The sequence below is a fragment of the Anoplophora glabripennis genome, unplaced genomic scaffold (genome assembly GCF_000390285.2).
Source record: "Anoplophora glabripennis isolate ALB-LARVAE unplaced genomic scaffold, Agla_2.0 scaffold190, whole genome shotgun sequence".
NCBI classification, from domain to species: domain Eukaryota; kingdom Metazoa; phylum Arthropoda; class Insecta; order Coleoptera; family Cerambycidae; genus Anoplophora; species Anoplophora glabripennis.
In genome coordinates, this window is record NW_019416301.1 from 458,140 (window position 1) to 478,918 (window position 20,779).

The window sequence follows — 20,779 nt, forward strand, 5'->3', positions numbered from 1 at the left end:
TTTTTCCTCTCACAGATGACCATGAAAAGGAAAAATTAACATGGTAAAATTGGAGCAAAGATAGAACAGAACGTCGTCAAATTTAAAACAAGAAAAGAAAACATAGAAAAGGAAGAAGAAAAGTGGTGTTTAATTTGATACTTTCTTATTATGACCAAAAATGAGTTTGTGGTGAGAAAAAACGCGAAGGAAAAACTGATTTCAGTACATTTGTTATAAGAGGTCAATTTATAGTGGCTATTCAGTTTTAAAATCTGGATGGAAATTGTAGTGTTGAAAAAATTAGGCCTTGGATTCTAAAATAATTGAAAAATACAGCTTCGATATTTTTTAAATTTAAGTTTATTATCAGCTGTTGTACTTTTACTTTACTTTAAAGGCATAGGCCAACAAATCTTGTATTGAAGATTAGATAACTTTTACATGCTTATATTTTTGGTCTCAACATTGTTTGGCTTTATAATAAATGATTGTTGCTATATTATTTTTAAAAAAATGTTATCTTCCCACCATCTAGTGGAACTTCGTAACTGGATACATAGGGAAGGTAATGAAGAGCAGAGTTTTCTGTTTTCTTAATAAAATCTCAAATTTTAAATTTTGAATATGTCATGGATTGTTAATTATAATAAAATATCATTGATGTAGGAAGTAATTAATTCCAGTAACAATTTTTCTGAGAAAGTGGGCACTTTCATAAATGGTGTGTAATGAAATTTTTCAATACAGATATTAGAGAATTTGAAAAATGGCTACAATATTTTTTAAAAGATAATTTGTAGATCGTCCCATTTAATTTCACAAAAGTTAGTTCCCTTGTTGAACCATATCAATTCAACTCAAACAATTTGGTCTTTAATAGTATTTATTTTAAATGAAATTATCAAAAAGTATTATTGTCTATAAAAGTTAAACAAAATTGCAAATACATATTACGAAACAAGTGAAAAACGAAAATATTTTGATGGAATTAAAAAATATAGGTATACCACGTAGAATCTTTTACTGTACTGTACCAGTGGCTGGTATAGATTTAAAATACAATATTTTTAGTTTCTAAGAAATAGTCATTAGGAACGTTAAGTGCAATATCGTCTGATAATTAACTTTTATATTAAAATATACAGGTATAAGTAAGCAAATAATAAAATGCATGAATCATTGGAATATACTGTATTTTATGTATTTTTTATTTCGATCCGTGATATACTACCCGCATTTCTTCCTAACACAACCGTTGAAATATTTCATACAGTCTCATTATTAGTATAAACCTAACTTACTAACATATCGATCATCTTTGAATAATTGTTACTACTTTTATAATACAGTATAAGGTGGGCCATATAAGCAAAGCACTAAAGGAATCTGCTTTTGTGGATGTGCTTGTCTCGACGCATTTTCCTGAAAAATAGATGATATATTTATTTCTGCACTTATAGAAATTTCAAACAGAATGGTCGGAGGTACAAAAGTACAATTTACGTATTTACGTGACAAATGTAAGCTGATTTTGATCATGTTACCTTACAAGTTTGCTTAGTTAAAAAGTTATGGATCCCCAAAGTGTTTAAGACATTTCAATAAAATTATGTTTCTCTCGCAAACAAATTGAGTTTTAATCAAAAATTAGTAATTCACAAAATAATGCATGTGGAAATATTTCTTTGTATCACGACTATTTTTTTGGTATAGACCTTTTTTCATTACGAAGATGCTTTATACGAAAATTGACCAGATATGTAGTATCTCGAATGATATACGAGACAAAACAAAGTAGAAGGTGAACTAATAATATGACCAGAAAGAAATATTAATATTGATATGAATATTAAGAAAAGGAAATAGATGGATGAAAAGCTAAGTAAATTTTATTTGTGGACAATAGTTAAGATAATAAGGTTGAATTAGATGTCGTTTTCATAAACTAGGGGGCACTAATAAAGTGGGATTATTTTTTTTTTTTTTTGAATATGAAACATCATCCATTGGCAACTATTAGTTTTCCATTGCCATTACTATTCGACTAGTTATGATTTTTTATAAAGCTTAATTTTTGCAGAAAAACATGTAAAGCACTTCATTTTATAGAAAAAATGATGTCGTAAAATTATTTATTTTATGTCCCTCAAAATATTTGTGCACCTAATTTGAAGAAAAATATCTGTTATTTTTTCTCGCCAATAAACTTGCAAATGTAAAAAGAAATTTGTGGTGTATCTACGATGCCATGAAATCAAAAACAGGACAAGGACGGACTGCACGTTCCTCAAAAAAATAGTTCTGTATCTTTGAAGAAAAAATATACAGGATGTCCTGAAAAAACGCTAGTATAAATTCAGGGCCTGATAGAATTTCAAAAAATGTTACAATTTGTTCCTATGAACCATGAGCGTATCCTTTTCCGTTTTCAAGATACAGGGCGTCGAAAATAATTTTTTTTAATCTAGTTTCGGTCATATCTTCCGAATGAACTGAAATTATTTTGTTATGTGGGGTTTCTGGGGATACTAAATGCTCTGGAGTTATTAATTCTTGGTTATATCATACAGGTCGTTCAATGCAGTACTCCGCGGGAACATTTTAGGTCCTAATCTTTTTACCCCTTTTGTCACTTGCTGTTATGGCAAATTTTATTCTAAACAAAAAGGAGCTCCTGTAAGAAATGCTAAAATTTGTCCGTTTTCGAGGAAAACCAAGCAGCTAGTAGCCCAAATTGTTTTTTATTTCAAGTAGGCTTTGACACCTAGTTACTATTACTATTATTAGTTTCATTAATAAAACCCAAAGTCAAAGTTATTCTTTTAATGGTAACGACAAAAAGTAATAGGTAATTTATTTCTGGAAAAGTTTACACATACTGAATACAACTGAAAAAAAGAAAAACGACAAGAATAACTAATTATTATTATTACCAGTGAATTAAAATTTAAGGAAAATAAAATCAGAATAAGTGTTCGAAATGTCTTACATTTTCACGAATACAAAAACGAATTCTTTTTTGTAATGAAAACAATGTATTTTTCAAAGGTTCTGAATCGTCTTTTAGATGGTTGAAAACATCAACAATCTTCTGTCTCAGATGTTCTGCTGAATTTATTTCTGTTTCATATACATACTTTTTGTTCGGCATAGCTCCAAATTACATAATAAAGGGGTTTAAAGTCTGGTGACCTTGGAGGCCAGTGAATTGGAGCATCTGCACATCGACCAATCCATTGCTCAGGAAAATTTTCATGAAGCCATTCTCTGCATATTCAAGTAAAATGTGGTGGAGCCCCATCATGCATGAAATAATAATTATTTCTTGCTAAATAGTGGAATATCATCTTCAGTAATTTCGAACACACTATTTCTTAAAGAATCTAAATACTTTGTGCCATTTAAATTACCTTCCAGAATATGGTATCCTATTAACTCATTCCCCATCGTGGCAGCACAAACATTTACTTTAAATGAATGTTGAAAATGAGACTCCATTTCGGCCCCAGGATTTTCTTCAGCCCACAGACACTCATTATAAGCATTAAACACTCATGTTCGAGAGAAAATTGCTTCGTCCGTAAAAAGGATAGATCGTAGAAAATTCGGATCTTCATTTTGTCTTCTTCCAGAAATTTACAAAAATCTGTTCGGAGCCCGTAATCATTTGGTAATAATTCTTTTGTATAATGATATGGTTGCAACTATAGCTCTTTTAAAATTTCCGAAATACCACACACGAACACATTTGCTCTTTGTGATAATTTTCTGATACTCACTGAGGGCTCCTGAACTACCGAAAGTCAACAACATATTGGTATATTCCGAGTTTGAATAATTATTACCATTATTCATACTGCTAGTAAAATCTCTTATTACACGAATTAAAATAAATACTTCTGATAATGCACATAACACGTTAATTTGACCTATCTGACACAAACCTAATAGAAATAAAAAATAACAATTTGGGATACTAGTTGCTTGACTTTGGCGCACTATGCCTGGTTTTTCTCAAAAAGGGGCAAATTTTGGCACTTCTTACAGGAGCTTTGTTTAGAATAAAATTTGCCATAACAGCAAGTGACAAAAGGGGTAAAAAGATTACCCTCAAAAAAGTTAGAACCTAAAATGCGCCCGCGGAGTACTGTACTGAACGCCCTGTATGAGATAGCCAAAAATTAATAACTCCAGAGCATTTAGCATCCCCAGAAACCCCACATAACAAAATTTCAGTTCATTCGGTCGAATTTTGTGGAAGATAGGACCAAAACTAGATTCAAAAAAATTATTTTCAACGCCCTGTATCTTGAATCGGAAAAGGATACACTCATGGTTCATAGGAACAAATTGTAATATTTTTTGAAATTCTATCAGGCTCTGAATTTAGGCTACTGTTTTTCAGAACACCCTGTATAGTGATTATTAAATAGAAAATTTATATTGTTACTGTTATTAATTATTATTTAGAACTCTTATATTTAATTGTTTTACTGTACGAAAGCTTTCAGCATCAAATTAAATACTAGCTCTCCACGTCACTTCAACCAACTATTTTTAATGTCATGACATTTTAGACAGGCACTACAAAATTTTATTTTGTCTAGTTTTCGCTGTGTAAACAAATAACCAAAAGATTTTTTTTTCAAATTTGGTATACAGAAGAGTCTTACGTTGCTTTTCTGTAACTAAAAATCTACCTAATGTTTTCTCCTGAAAAAAAAACATCACAGTAGACTAAACGTCTGTACTAACTGGAAACCAATAGTTGCTAATTGATGACCCTTCAGGGCCCTACCCACAAAAATAGTCCCACCTGATTCCGACAGCGTACCTATTTAAGAGGGTGTTACCACGAAAAACAGATCCACTGTGTATACAATGACAGCTACATCTACGATATATTAATACGATACAATTATTAAGATAGTCAAAGTAATCCTTAACTTCCATTACCAGCATTTATAACTTCAGATATCACTGGAATTTCACACAACTGAAAATGCGGTCTGTTATACTTACCAAGAGTAGTGATATTAAAGATGAGTTCGCCAGTTATGCCCGGTTTAAGAAGTCGGTCGCAGCTGTCGGCAGACGTGGAGAACATCACCATGCCAGAGCCCTGTTCCTTGTACATGAAGCAGTACCTTCGTGCACCGTGAGATGCTCGACTTAGAGGCGTGGTTATTAGGAAATTCGTTCCGTTTTCTTCCCATCCACCATGACAAGAGTATGCTGAAAATAATAATTAATTATGCTTTCTAAGGATCTTTACGTTGTGCCATTCTGAATAACATACAAGAAAAGGAACAAGTCTTAATTAGTTTTATTATATTTAATTCTTTACCACATTAAGGGTCAATATTTTGAGTAGGTACCGACTTTAAAAGCCGGGCTTTGTGAATGTAATGAGCATTAAATGAATGAATGAACAAAAATATTTCTCAGAATACTTTGAAATATTTCAAACACATGATAGGTAGTAATACGTATTTTTGGTGGTCTACGGAAGTAGAATATACAGGGTGTTGTGTGACGTAATATACAAAGATCATGTTTCCGAGTCATGTCTTATAAACAAGAGTCCAAATCACCATGGTTACTGAGATTTAGGTGTTCAAATTTTAGTAGTTTTATAAGTAGCTACGAGTTGTAAGCTTTCATTAGTTGATGCAAGGCTTATTATTAGGCTTATTCAGGTTGTCGGCTTTCCAATGAAGAGTCTATTGATTTCATGTACGTCTATGGATTTTATTATGTGAATTGGCGAGCTACTCATAGAGACCTTTCTTTTTGGGGGGTATCTTACAGAAATAATTTATGTCAACTTTTTATGTAAGTTTGTGAGTAAATGTCTTAATGAACGTGTAGATCCGACGTGAAGGACCATGTCCCAGGCCACAGAGATCATCAGCTATCAACCCCTTTAGAGTATTACTTGTGGATCGAATTGAAGCACATGTTTTTATCTAAACAAATATTACTGCTAAGGTGTGATGAAAATTATTCCACAGAAAATGAAACTGAATGTAAATAACTTCGACGAAAGAGTGTGCGGAGGAGCACATAACGCTAGTAATGTGAAACGTCACGGGCCGCTTCTTCCCAATACTATTAGGGCACTACTGATTGGTCCATCAAATTATGGAAAGACAAATGTAATGATTTCTCTATTAATTCACCCTCGGAGGTCTACGATTTCTCAACGTCTACATATATTCAAAGTCTCTATACCAGCATAAATACGAATTCCTCCGTAAAGCATTAACATCAATCGAAGATTTAGGATTCTACACATACGCTAACAATGTAGAAACCATGGAACGCAGGAAGCCAAGTCAGATTCCATATTTATATTCGACGACGTAATGTGTGAAAAACAGGAGGTGATCAGGACTCACTTCAGCGTGGGACAACATACACCGGCTAACAAACGGCTAACAAATGGCTAACAACGGCCAACAAACGGCTAAGAACCGGCTAACAACCGGTTAACAAACGGCTAACAACGGCTAACAAACGGCTAACGACAGTTAACAACGGTTGAAGCTTACCCTAACGTGTAAATCAGACGTGAAGGCTCATGTCCCTGGCCACAAAGATAATCAGATATCAACCCCTTTAGAGTATTACTTGTGGAGCAATATTAATAGCTTTGTATATGAGGAAATAATTAGTGTCTAGTGAGTGTTCCAATGTATTTATCCTCCATTAAAAGCATAAATATTCTCAAAATATGGAAGTCTTACATGCGTATCATTCCAAAATTTAACATTTTAAAAATAGATAAATGAACTGAGAGAAACTTAAGACATGAATGCAGTTCATATTTCGTTAAATTTTGATCCAAGATTAAATTAAATTTAAAGTCGTTTAGTTTATTGAAGGATAATAATGAAAACTGTATCCTAGATGCTTTTGTACTTCGAAATGCATTCTCTTTCATATTTCATTGTGCTTCCTCGCAAAACACAGTTATTAATGTCAGTAACGATTATTCAAAAGATATTTACAAGTTTTAGAATACGATATTAAATAATCTTAGTCAGTTATTATAAACAATTCTAGATTTCTCTGCGATCCAGCAATCTATTCTGTTTACTATAAATGTATATTTCAATAAATTATTGACTACGCTATTGTTCTGCGGAATATTTGCAAAGCACTTATTAAATAGTGTAAGCGTATATGTTTAAGTATTTATAATGAACATAAAACGTAAAAAAATGTATTTAATCACGACATAGGTGAGCATTATATTAGTTTGAAGGCATTTCTATTTATATTAAAGGATATATCTATGATAATATAGCAATAACAATTATGTAGTAATACCATTAATTAAAATAATATTAAATATTCTAAACAGCAAGTGAATACAAATCTTTATTTTCAACCTTTTCATAAATATATAAATAATTTATTATAGAAAATATAAGAACTGATTTTTGTATTTTTGTAAGAAGAAATTAGTAGTCGTTATAAGAAAATTTGTTATTACCTGTTGACTGAACTATACAATAAAGAATATTGACAATTCCTTCATACATTTGGTAGGTAATCCTTTCGATAATTACAGCGAAATACTTGTATTTCTAAATCTTAACATTTCAAAACAATGCAAAAAACACATCCGTTTTTTACTTTTATGTTAAATTCACAATTTCTATTACTAAAGTAATGCAAAAGGATTTAGAACTGCGGATCTTTATTCTAAGGAAAAGCAATATATTTTAAAAGACTGTCACAAGCACTGGGAGACATTTTTTAAATAATAATGTTCCTCTCCTCGAATACGTGAATACAAGAACTTCAGTAATAATTCATTTGTGCTGACTTGCCAACACAAACTGGGCAACCATTTTAACATCACAAACAAATTCATACTATACATTGAATGGCTAAAACTGCATATCGATATCTTGATTCGGTTAACAGATACAGAACGTTTCTCGATTATGACCATTTTCTATGATGCGCGCTTTATAAATTTTTCGTTTGCGGAAATATTTTATTTTTGTAAAGAGACTTTTTACATATACTTTACACTTAAATAGAACATCCTATATATTTACTGACTTTTTAAATCTGCGTGAAAACTCCTTTCAAATCTATAATACATCTATACTTATCATACAGGATATTTGCAAAAAAAATATTTTCTAGTGTATACTCGTAAATACCAAAAAATATAAATGTTTTTGTGAATCAATTGCTTCATGACACAGTTCAGTATACCGTCCATTTTTGGTTCACCGATACATCAAATGTATCTATGGCAGACTTAATTGTGTTAAACACTTGACAACAAACAAAATAATAATTTTTGACGTTTATTCCATGAAAACAATTTTTCGAGCAAATATTATGTCATGATGGAAGAATATTACGTTACAAGTGAAAAATAGAAAGTTATAAATAAATATCGCATACGTCGCTGCATGAAAACTGAGTAAAAAAAAACTCTTCACAAAAATGAAATATATTCAAAATAAAAGAAGTTACAGAATAACATAGAAAACGGCTAAAATTGGAAAACGATTAAAGATATCGAAATGCGGTTGTCGCCATTGACCTTTTCTTGAAAATCTAGTCGATAAGATCTAAATTACTTTTTTCTATCTTTTCGGAAAATAGAAGAAACCCTCCAAAGCGTAACATTTAGTCCATCCTGTGCAGAAGTGGATAAAATTATTCTTAAAAAGTTTTAATTCTAAACTATTCATTGTATTTAGAACAGGATTGTATTAGTTCTGTTCTTGAAATTTCTTAAAATGTTTTAGGTCAGAAACCTCTTTTATCCACAGCTATACGACTCGGAAAGAATAGAAACAAGACAGATGTTATGGTATGAGAATGGTCAATGAATAACGACTAACAGAATCGGCTAGTAGAGATCTTTTAATATCTCATGAGCCGCGAAATGCGCGAAAGGCGTGGCGTATCCCCATAATTCTTCTAATAAGCACGTTGTGAAAACATTGACTCAGAATTAGACCACGTGCCTCATCACAACTAGAAATCTTGATGCCCGAGCTAAGGCGCTCGGGCATCAAGAAAGTCAACTGGCGAACGTTCGTTATATATATTTTTATTGTTTAAATTAAAATAATAAAGAATAGGGCATTTTATTATGATATTTGTAATCGGATCAAAGGCTAGAGCTCGAGAGAGACTGTGAATAATATTTTTAGGATGTAGAATAATTTAGGCGACGGTCGGAATTATGTTTCTGCGCATATGAAGGTCAAAGCTCATAAGATTTTAAAACATCTCTACCACAGGAAGATAGGAAAACTGATAATCACTTGAATTAGCCACATTAGGAATACGATTAGGGATAAGAAGGCAATACATGAAATGGGATGGAGAGATAAGCAGAAACGGAGATAAAAATGTTTGGAGCGACAGGTCACAGAACTGTTGACAATTTCTGGATACAATTACAGTGCAGACGATAGTACACAGGACAAGAAGAGAGCTACTTTTACTGTTGTTAGGTGAAGAAAACATCAGCAATGATGCTACATTGTTTAGTATTCACTTCTGAAGTAGGGCCGGCGAAGGTTATTTATCATTAAAAATTGTTTTATTTCTAACTACAGAGAGTTTTATAGCAGGGCCAGCATTGTATATGTAATGTCACTGCCATTAAATAATAATAAATTTTACACTTTTAATACAATTGTAGCAGACTTTAAAAATAAACTTGTTGAAATACTGTTGTTCACCTATACTATTATACTTACAAGTAATAAAATCGGGTGCCGAGCAATCAGTTCTGAACTCCATGGTGTCAATATTGTTACAGCCTATTATGAGATTTGTATATCCATTACTATCACAGTCGAAATCCTGGTCGATACGTTTTATCCTCCTCAAGTGGTTTTCATCTCCGAAACCTGGCCTGGATAATTTATTCACGTAGTAATTCGAGTCGAAGTAAAACCTGTCCGGCAGATGAGAATATTTATTCACATATGAGCTACGTTCGTTGCGCATCAAGTTGTTGACTTCGAATTTTCCCATATATGGACAGGCGCGGGTCTCAGGAGACGTAGCTGGAAAATAACGAGTGTGAAATTTATGTAAAATGTTTTCGGTACGAAATGAATTTCATAAAAGCAATAACTCCCCAGTCTCTACAACAAAAAATATTTTACTTATACTTTACGAAGAAAATTCCATTAGAAGGGAACATTTGCACGAAGTCGAATAACATGTACTTCAGATTGTAATTTGGTTTACACGTTTAGTAAAAAAAATTGTTTTGCTCCAACGGTTATTATGAATTCAAAGAATTTAAGGAATATCGCCAGGTGAAAGGTAATATATTCAGAAAAAAATATCATGAATACAGATTGGCTTTTTTGAGCCAGTCAAAATAATACTAGACCAGATATTTTGAAGATTAAGATCAATGTTCTAACCATTATTTACCTAGATAAGAGTCTAATGAATAAATCATTTCAGCACAGTGAGTAAAAAGTCATTCTGTTCGTAAGGAGTATCCCACAAAAATGTCCATAAACTTTAAAAGGGCATATATTAGGTAAGAATAAGCAAAAAAGTTTATGAAAACCTTGCTTTAGTCCAGAAACATATCATTTGTGAGACAAGGTCTCGTAAGCTTTTCGAAAAATAATACCTATATAAAACATAATGAAAACTTTACAAAATTTTCTAATTTAGTGCTTACTAAAATTGGGGACATAAATGCCTACTACAGCTACCTTTCAGACGTCAAAAGTTACGCATATAGTGTACCGCTACGAAATAAAAGTCTGTACAAAATTTCACTTTAATTTTTAAAAAATCTAGAAGGATCTGTTTGATGTACTTATTTGTAAAAAGAATAAAATAACGAGATAACGTTGATGAAGGCACTGTATGTGTCAACTTATCAATATAGGAAAGTCAATGCCTGAGAATATGCCTTCTTTATGCAACACTGCAAAACATAACCCCTTGTTGGAAGAAGAATTCAGGTAGATCTCTATTTTTCTATACGAGTACATATCCAAAACATATTTTGAAATACCTTATATCGCCTTCAAATGTGATTTATTAAAAAATAACATTGTGTTTGAATTATAAGCATGTTTGTAGTTGTCCCAATTTCAGTTAAATTTCAGTTAAGCACCCGCTGTAAAGGTGAAACAATTTTATTACTACACATCAGTGAAGACAAACTTATATATAAATATAGTATAAAAAATAGCACCAGAAATCTACAGAGGATGAAAGTCATGACTCATAATCCACAAAGACGTATTAAACGTTCTTTATAATCAAATTTTTATTATGAACAAACTTTCGTATTCAAGGTTATATGGATTCAATGGAAAAAATTAACATTAATATCTGAACTGTACATCAATTTGAATTATATTTTTATAATTTATTTATAATTCAATAAAATATGTGGTATATTTTTTAATTAAGTGTTTTAACTTTTCAATTTAACGAGCTAATAAAAACAGTTAATTTATGAATATAGAAAAAATATGAGAAACTGTTGGATTTCCATAATAAAGATTAAAAATACTTTTTATTTTCAATTCAAGTTTTTTTAATTTGATATTATTTGAGAACCCATTAAAACTCGGTCAAACAGAAGGCGGACTGTACGCGCGGACCAATTTAGTTCGCAGCGGACAAAGCAGCATTTGTGATTTTCTACAAAATCCGCGCTGACTGGAATGGCTGACGAGACGGAAAAATTAACCTTGTGCGGGAGTGCCTTTTTTTGTTATATGACTTTTGTCATCCTGACTATCGTTTTTCAATTATTTCATGTGCCTATTTTCTTTTTCGTCTTGCTTGACTCAAACCGAACGGAAGAAGCAATTCTTCTTCGTCAGAGGAACTGCTGGATATGATGAATTGAGAACAGCAAAAAAAACACAAATTGAAGAAAGAATGAATTGGAGAAAACAATACACACTCTTGACGACTGTTTTCATACTTGTTCGTCTCGATTTATCCTCATTGTGTCTGACTACCCGCGGACTGCGGTCGTTCCGTCAGCGCGGACAGTCCGCCTCTTGTTTGACCGAGCCTTTTTAATATCATTTTATACCTTTTATGTTATTTTTTTATATACTTAATCTGTCACCTGATAACATTTAATGCTGCAACCAGGGGAAATTCAACGCAAACGAAAATGAACTAGCAAAACATTAATTTCTGAACTAAATCAGAGTCGTCTCCCGGTCCTAACGAAATTACAGTCCCCATCCCCCATTTTGAAAAACCATGTTTGATTTTTGGGTTAATCTTTGTCCCAAATTATACAAGCCTGTTTTCAACTGTTCAAATGTTTTGTTTATAAACTCTACCTGATAATGCGGTTCTTCAAACTGTCATAATGCAACTGGTACTTGGTGATGTACTCGGATTCTGCCTTCGGATAAATATGCAGTCTTTCACCTCGGTTACAACAATCCAAACTGTACCTACTTATCGTCTATCCTCTGACATACGTGGAAAAGCATTTGGAGCTATATAATAATTAAAAAGGCTAACACTCAAATTCATTTACTAAGGTGTTAAAAATTCGGATCCTGATCTATTATATATTATAAAACATATACTCGGCTCATAGGATATGGTATAACAGTTTGGTGTCCTTATTTAGTTATGTTACGGCCCTGGGGAGAGTTTAAAGGAGTATCACGAAGATGACTCCAACTTGTATAAATCACGTATACGAATATCCTTAAAAATTATTAAAACTTCCGTTTCTCTCTAACAGACAGGGATCTTATTTAGATGTTCCGCATTAATCACAGTCTTTTTTGTCTTGACATGTCCTACTTATTTGTCTTAAGTGAAAATAGAGGTCTTAAAGGCAACTCTCTAAAACCTAACCATAGAAAATATTATTTAACTTGTAGACTACAATTAACAGAGCTCTTCACCAGAGCTTTTCGCCATCACTCAACTTCTCCTAAACGGTCGGTTTCTTGGCCAGCGTTCTAAGTATTAATGTTAATCAGGCCGAGTATGTATCCCGTTTTATCATAATAACAGTTACGTTATTTCAGGGTTAAATGTTAAAGTTAACGTTAACTGTTAAGATATAACGTGCACGTTATTGAGGAATTAAGACCATTTTTAGCAAATGCTCGTATTACAATTTTGTTGTTTTTTGAAGACGCTTTTGTGTAGACATTTTTAATAATCATTATGCAAAATTATTATAAACAAGAGTCACTATTAAACAAAAACACATATAACTGGCAGATGTCTTTTTGGTTATGAAACACGAAACAAATGCAAACTCGTAAATAACGGGTAAGTTCGACATAAAATAGTTTGTAACACGTAATCTTAAATTATAACAGAGTTTCTTAAAGGCAAAGAATTTGGTGTCGCTATAGTTTAACGTACATGTTATTTGTCTAATGAAAATGAACGGCTTGTTAAATTTACACTTACTTGCCGGTTTTATAAACGCACATCGAAGGTAATTTGTAAAATTTAAGTAACTTAGGTAAGTATTTACCCTAAAATTGCTGTTAGGTTAAATCAAACGAAGAAGAATCTAACTAGGAAACTACCCCAACCCGAACTCTCCGATTTCCAATATTTTTATATATGTTGTAGATTCGGTTGTAGAACATACAAAATTAAATGACATATTTTTTTTATCGGCGGAAAAACATATTTAGGGGGTGAAATACATCCTCAACGTTCGTCCCCCAAAACAGTTTTTTCTAAATATCTGGGGTTCTAAGCAATACTTTGGAATGAAAAAAAAATGGAAATTGCTTCTTATAAAAAAACAAATGTTTCACATTAGATTCCGTGTTTGGAGGTTGCTACCCTTATTTTTTATTTCAAAAAAACTATATTTTTCAAACATTTTTTATATATAAAAAAATTCATATTTGTTAAAAAAAAAATAAAAAATATGATTTATGTAAACAAGTTGACAAAATTAAGTTCTCTTTTTAGGGGGTGAACAACCCTCTAGTGTGCTAAAAATGTATGTACGATTAGAATTAACATATTTACTTCATTTCTTCCTTGACTTTGTTTTTATCACTATACATTGTTGTATTTATAGTATCCATGTAGTTTTAGAATAAGATATTCACTGCATCTTTGGGCATGATAGACATATCTCTTTAATTATTTTGTAATAATAATAGAATAGTAATAATAATAATAGAACAAGGATTAATTGAAGAAATAAATGATTTTAAAAGGTTAATGACATTTTGTAGAAAAATTTATAGGACACTAAACCAGATACCAGATGTTATCCAAAATTCAATCAATTTGAGAGCAATTGCCTGCTGATAGTAAACCAATTATAGATTATTTGAAGGACCATGGTCTTTGAGTCGTTATACCGTGGCCTATGTACCTGCCGTCAATTACAACCTTACATTGCACCTCATTAAGCTTAGCTAGGAATCTTTGACCTGCCCTTGCTGTTCTCGGGCTAGGATTTGTGATGGCGGACTCGCTATCAGAAGTCCTAAACCCACACTGATGTCGATTTTCATTCTTATTGCTGCTATTAAGGCCGCATCCTCAGTTCTAACTCTGCAAAAGCTAGAGGCACGAGACGTAAAAGCCTTAAAAGCACTTATTACTATATAATTTCCTTAACAGCAATTTATAAAAAAGAAAATTATTTTTTATTGTACCTTAATGCACCTTTTGGTAGGTATTATATACCTAGACATTCTTAAAATACAGTATTGAAAAATCAAGTGCTTACCAACGAAAATTTATACAAGCTCAGCTGCAGCGTCGCATTGGAAAACGTTATTCTTCGCATTATTTCACACTGGCGTGAATATTGCAGCGCCTTCGAACAATGGTTTATAAATAAATTTTACGGGTTACGCCGCGGAACGTATCTATTTTGAATGTTTTATACCGAAAGTGACAACACGGACCACCAAGACACACGGTCATTAAGAATTATTAATGACATCTTGTGGGACATATGTTAGCAACTAACAGCATTATTGCCAAGTGCAATATTAATGGATCCTGATTCATACGGAAAGAGGAAAAGTTATTCTCGGAACTTGATACGCCAGCAAATAGTTCTTTTTACTCTTTGTGTCTGCAGGGCAATTTGTTATACTCTGTGTAATTACCTGCAAGAAATGGACTTCTTACACACTGGCTGGATAATCAATCAATCAGCAATCTTAAAGAAGACACACGTTCAAAAGTAGTTATGGGTAATTTTTTCCACATTCTTATATTTAAGTACGTATAGGTACTTAACTTCTTGTCACATCTCCGTAGTAATGTGATTTAAAATTTCTTGAATAAAAACTTTTGTAAAAAAAGGGTTATAGCAAATAGTTTATAACAGAGAATATAAGAAAATCCAAGATGTCAACAATTAAGCCTCTATTTAATTTCAGTTAAAAGAGATACATCAATATATATACTGGGTGTTGTAGCTTTGAAAATATTAACTGTATTTATTCCTGACTCCAATTCAGTCTGTCATAAAGGCAATGTTGGATTTGCAGCAAAATAACCCAAAATAGCCATTTCTATGTTTTCATCGTTAACAATAATTGATTTATTTTTGTGGCATTTTACCTTAACAGATCCGAAATTTTTTAAATTCTCTATTATCTTTTTCACAGCTTTTTGAGATGGTTTCCGTTTTAATGGATATCGAGCAGCAAATGTGTCACAAGTTCTTGAAATAACTTTGGCACGTTGTCCATAAATAATGAAGAAATTTAAATAATCTTCATGAGTATAATTTAATCTCCCTGGCATTTTTAAAGGTGAAGGCTATTAGTGACAATTAAAAACCTGTGACAGTTGTCATGCTGATTGTTTCTTACTTGTAACGGACAACCTAATATGTGCGAAACAAAATAAATGGAAACACCATTTTAGGAAAATGGAAATGTTTATTCGCAAATAAAATGAAAACGACTGACTTTAGGTAGGGAAACTTTAACCAAATTACACTCAATTTTAGTGCAGAATACTTTAAAAAAAAAATGGGGATTTCCATTTAAAAATTTCGAGTTTTCCACATTTTCTGAACTTCATATTCGATCATTTTTTTTTGATTTTTTGTTTATATCGCACACTACCTCACAGGTGGAGTGTAAAGGAGTGTAAATAATTTTATTGATGTGCTTACAAATTGTACTTACTTTTAAACATAAACAAATATTCTTGTAATATTATCGTTAGAAGTGTCTGCCACAAGGGGATTGTATTGGTAGATATGAATAACTCGAGAACGGCGAATCTTAGGGAAAAAATTAAATTCACCTTTTTTACGTATTTTGTGCATTAAAATATAAATCAGTTACAATGACATGTAAAAAATGCAGTGGCGTAGGTTTTTTTGTAAAAAAGGGGGTGATCCCTGTCCAGTTGTACACCACTGGTTGAACCTTTAAAGCTCATATTTCAGGGAACATAAGGCCTACTATCATATCATATGTACCAAATTTTATTGAGATTGATTAATAGATTCCGGAGATATAAACAAAAAATCAATTTTTTTAACAACTTCAACGCACTGTTTCTCTAAAACGGTGCTGTTCCAGACCTATAAGGCAAACACATATTATTTTAAAGAGATCTATCTGCCCTCGAAGATTACTGCATAGAATTCGGACCACCCTGTATATCTTTAAATATGATAATTCTTTGAGAATTTGACCGTGGTAAAAAAAATTTGAAAGATAGGTCAACCCACTGCTTTCATGAAAATATTTGCAATTTTATGAGGTGTTTTTTAAAAAGGTATGGACAATTAGACTAACATCTTTTTTACATACAAAGCGTCAGAAATGTTTATTGAAAATCGAATTTTAATCATACCTTTTCCAAAAAACAATGTCATGCATTGAAATTATGTATATACATACTTATTTCTTTAAGTGCAACAATTTTAGGAAAAGTTAATTCTTTCTTTTTCAGTTGGTGTATTTACGTTGACATTTGTTAAGAGTTTTGCTACTAGGCAACTCCAGATTACCACTATCGTCCCTGCTATGCTCAGCAGATTTTAATTAGTTCATAATAAATTTTGTTCATAAATTTTATGTCAACGACACAAAAGAATATATAGAAATTCTATAGAATAGCAAAACAACATTTCCGAATTTAATTAAGGATAACCTAGAATTTGTTCAACGTAGATTCATTAAAAAGTTCATGTTTTCTCAATCAAATCAATTCTACTACTACTACTTCTACTACTAATGATTGCAGTCGCGACTGTAAAATTTTCCACTACTATCCAAATGTAGAAACAGAATAGACTATATAAAATCTAACACGGTGTTTCAATGAGAATATCTACAAGCTGTCATGATAATTAGTCCATGATAATTATTGGAAATGCAAAGAAATACATATTTCAAGTGCTCAATATAACAAAATGTTTAACCGATGAAATCGGCTTCATCCAAAGATGTATTTTGATTAGCAGTTTTTAATTTTATTTGAAAATCAATCAAGCAAAATAAGTATTCCAATGTAGTATCAATTTTTTATGTAAAAAAGAACAAAACATGTGTACGAATATCTCCTATTTCCTTAACAAAATAAAGTTTTCTGAAGGGCGTATCTTTCTCTTAACAAAATGAAATTTTTCTAAGAAGTTATGAAATAATCATGTATCAGCTTGTCAAAACTGATTCGAAAGCTTTAGATGACACGAGGAAGCCGTACATTTGTGAAGAGTCTAGCTGAATAGTTTACATAGAACTCTCCTGTCAACTTTAACCGAAGAATAAAGTTTTGTAAATAGATTATAATATACCTACCTACCTACTTTAATACTTAAATTCGTTTCTATATTTGTTTGTTGTTACTAGTCCACCTTATTTTTTGCACATTTTAGAGTTAATATGAATGACAATAAATGTATATCTATAGTAAGCGAGCAATCTAATTTTAACTACTAATTCCCAGCTGAAATCAATGTCCATAAACACACTCGCTAATACTTTTAAAAGTTGATATATAGGTTATTTTCAAAGGGTCTGTACAACGCTCCACCAGATACAGTACGGCCCAAAATAAGTTGATTTAACTAAACTTGCCTTAGTCCAAAAATTGATAATAATGTATCCAGGGAATTTTGGGGGTATCTTCTAGAGGGGGCCACAAGTGACCATTAGGGTGCATTTAAACTTTTTTGTGCTACGGTGTATTTCACTTTGGTGTGGAAAAATCTTTTCTCCCAACTTTTCTGCTTAAAAATATAAAAAATATGTTAATATATCTAAAGCCAGCCGTTTTCAACAAAGAAGCATTTAAATTTGTAAATGCATAAAAAAATTTATTTAAAATTATTTTCAACCCCATTGAACAACATATCTTTTAAGACACGACAATAATTAGTTATTTTTTAGATTTTTACATCGTTTAGATTGTGTTAGATTGATACATTGTTTTTAGAAAGTATGTTTTTAGTCTGTCAATTCTGTTTGCAATAAAATTATTAAATGAACAAAATTTAAAATTGTCGTTGCACTGTTTCCTTTAAAGGCATATTTCTTGCTAACAAACGATTGCTCCTAATTTCGTTTATCACTGGAGCTGAAAATAACTTAAACTAATTTTTTTATGCATTTATAAATTTAAATGCATTTTTATAGAAAACGGTTTGCTTTAGAGATATTAGCAAGGTATACCTTTTTAAGCAGAAAAGCTGGGGGAAAAGATTTTTCCAGCCCAAAGTGAAATACACCGTGGCACAAAAATCTTTTGGCAGTTTAAATGCGTCCTAATGGTCGCTTGTGGCGCCCTCTAGAAGATACAAAAAAAACATAAATTTGTATTTCTTATCCCAAAAAACCCTCGATACGAATTTGACGAAATTAGCTCGAAGTAGTCGAAAGATATTATAGAAAAAGTTATTTATTTTTTCAACTTTGACATCGTGCAGCACCGTTATTATTAATTTTTGGACTAAAGCAAGTTTAATTAAATCAACTTATTTTGAGCCGTCTGGTGGAGCGTTGTACAGACTCTTTAGAGACACCCTGATTAGGTCCTGCTAAGGTGACTGCGATAGTGCAGTAAAATCTCAACATTTCAAAGTGAATATTACTCTCTGTTATTTCACTCCATCGATTTATGAAGTTAATACTAACTAATAGTTGGTCAATTAGGGAAATTATCTCCAAAATACACTTATCCAAAACTGGGTATACGTTTGCTGAATTAATATTTCTCTAGATCCTACTAAAACATCGGACTAAGATTAATGGATGCTTAATAAACAAGCCAGACTGCTAGACTAAGCGGTATCTGTTTTGGTTTGGATAAATCGTATATCCACAGAGATTTTTGGCTTTTTGACTTTCAAATATCACTAGAAATTTTTTCTATGCGCATAAAAAAAACATGGGCTTAACTTTTGGCGGCACAATATGTTAAAAAAAATCGAAAAATGTCATATTTTTCTTTCTATTTAATTATGTATCTTTTCATGAGTTGATTTTAGGCGAAAATGGAAGAGGAGAAAAATGTGTGCAATTAAATTTTACGAAATATGACTAGTTACAAATAGAATGAATCATGGTTATTATTGTAAAAATCGAAAAAATCGCCAAAAATGGGGCTAAAAACATTACTTTTTAGGGAATTTTTTTGGGGTCTTTAAATTGGGTATAGGACCTTCATACTTGGCTCAAGAAAACTTCATGTTATGTAGAATCATCACAAAAAATTTCATCAAAATCGGTGCTATAGATTTTGCATAATAATTTTGCAATCCAGATTTTGAAAAAAAAATTTGCAAATTTTCAAAATATTGCACAGCAGAAACCAAGGCCCTTAGATACTTGAAAATTTAATCACATATAGAAGGGCTCTCAAGCTTTGAAACGATTTTAAAAAATTCTAATCCGTCGATTAGGAGAGTGCTGGCGCTTGTTTAAATATTGGTCGAATTTTTGTACTTAGCAATTAGAATAACTTTGTGAATATTCAATCAAATCAAATTTTTTAAAGCAGGTTTTAAAAGTTTTTGGAAATACGCTTCTTTAAAAAGAAAACAGATCGATTGGTCAATTAGTTACGTAGTTACAGCCGATCAAAGTTAACCGTCACTTACACTAAATGACATCGAAAAATACCTTTGGTATTCCGAGTAGGTACCAGTACCTAAGTTTGCAATACTTTTCTTTATTGGCAACCTACTTTAAAACATGTTTAAAGTTAGTTATGCAAGCAAGAAATTCAAGAAAATCGTACGGGCGGTGGTGGTGGGGGGCGCAGAGAGCGTGGCCGCTTCGGCCTGCTCGAAATTGAATCGGTGAGTTCAAAACCGCGACGCGCTTAAAAATTGTTAATATCTCAGCTTCTAGAGGTCCAATTTTGATGATTTTTTTTTAAATCGAAGTCTCGCGATTTTAAAAAATCAATTAGCGTATTTTCAAATGTCTATATCTTTAAACTTTCTTTAATTATTAACTTTATTTTTTTATTGTATCAAAGGTAAGTGCATAAACTTATATACTGTTTATCAAAGATCAAAAACAAATTTATTTAAATATTTTAAAATTGTTTAAACAACAATTATTTTCAAAATATGTCGAAAATTAGTAATTAATTAATTAATTGTTAATTTAATCATTACTTCTTTTGTGATTAAAGTATAATTCAAATATTATTTACTGGTTTAAAATATAATCAAATAAGAAATTAACTCATTATATTACAAAAATACAAAATTATAGTACAAAAATTCGACCAATGTTTAAACAAGCGCCAGAGCTCTCCTAATTGACGGATTCGAATTTTTCAAAAAAAGTTTGAAAGC

The 20,779-nt window shown here is 31.6% G+C and overlaps 1 protein-coding gene across 1 annotated transcript in view; it reads right to left on the bottom strand.

The window, feature by feature from the left end:
* Positions 1–246: 246 nt before the first annotated feature.
* LOC108907292 overlaps positions 247–20,779 on the bottom strand; it is a 120,734-nt gene continuing 100,201 nt past the window's right edge. The window contains exons 11-13 of the mRNA XM_023453993.1: positions 9,732–10,043; positions 5,005–5,217; positions 247–1,404 (exon numbers count right to left, since the gene is read on the bottom strand). Of these exons, the coding sequence (XP_023309761.1) occupies positions 1,295–1,404; positions 5,005–5,217; positions 9,732–10,043 (635 nt within the window). The 3' untranslated portion in view covers positions 247–1,294. The remainder of the gene's footprint in view (positions 1,405–5,004; positions 5,218–9,731; positions 10,044–20,779) is intronic.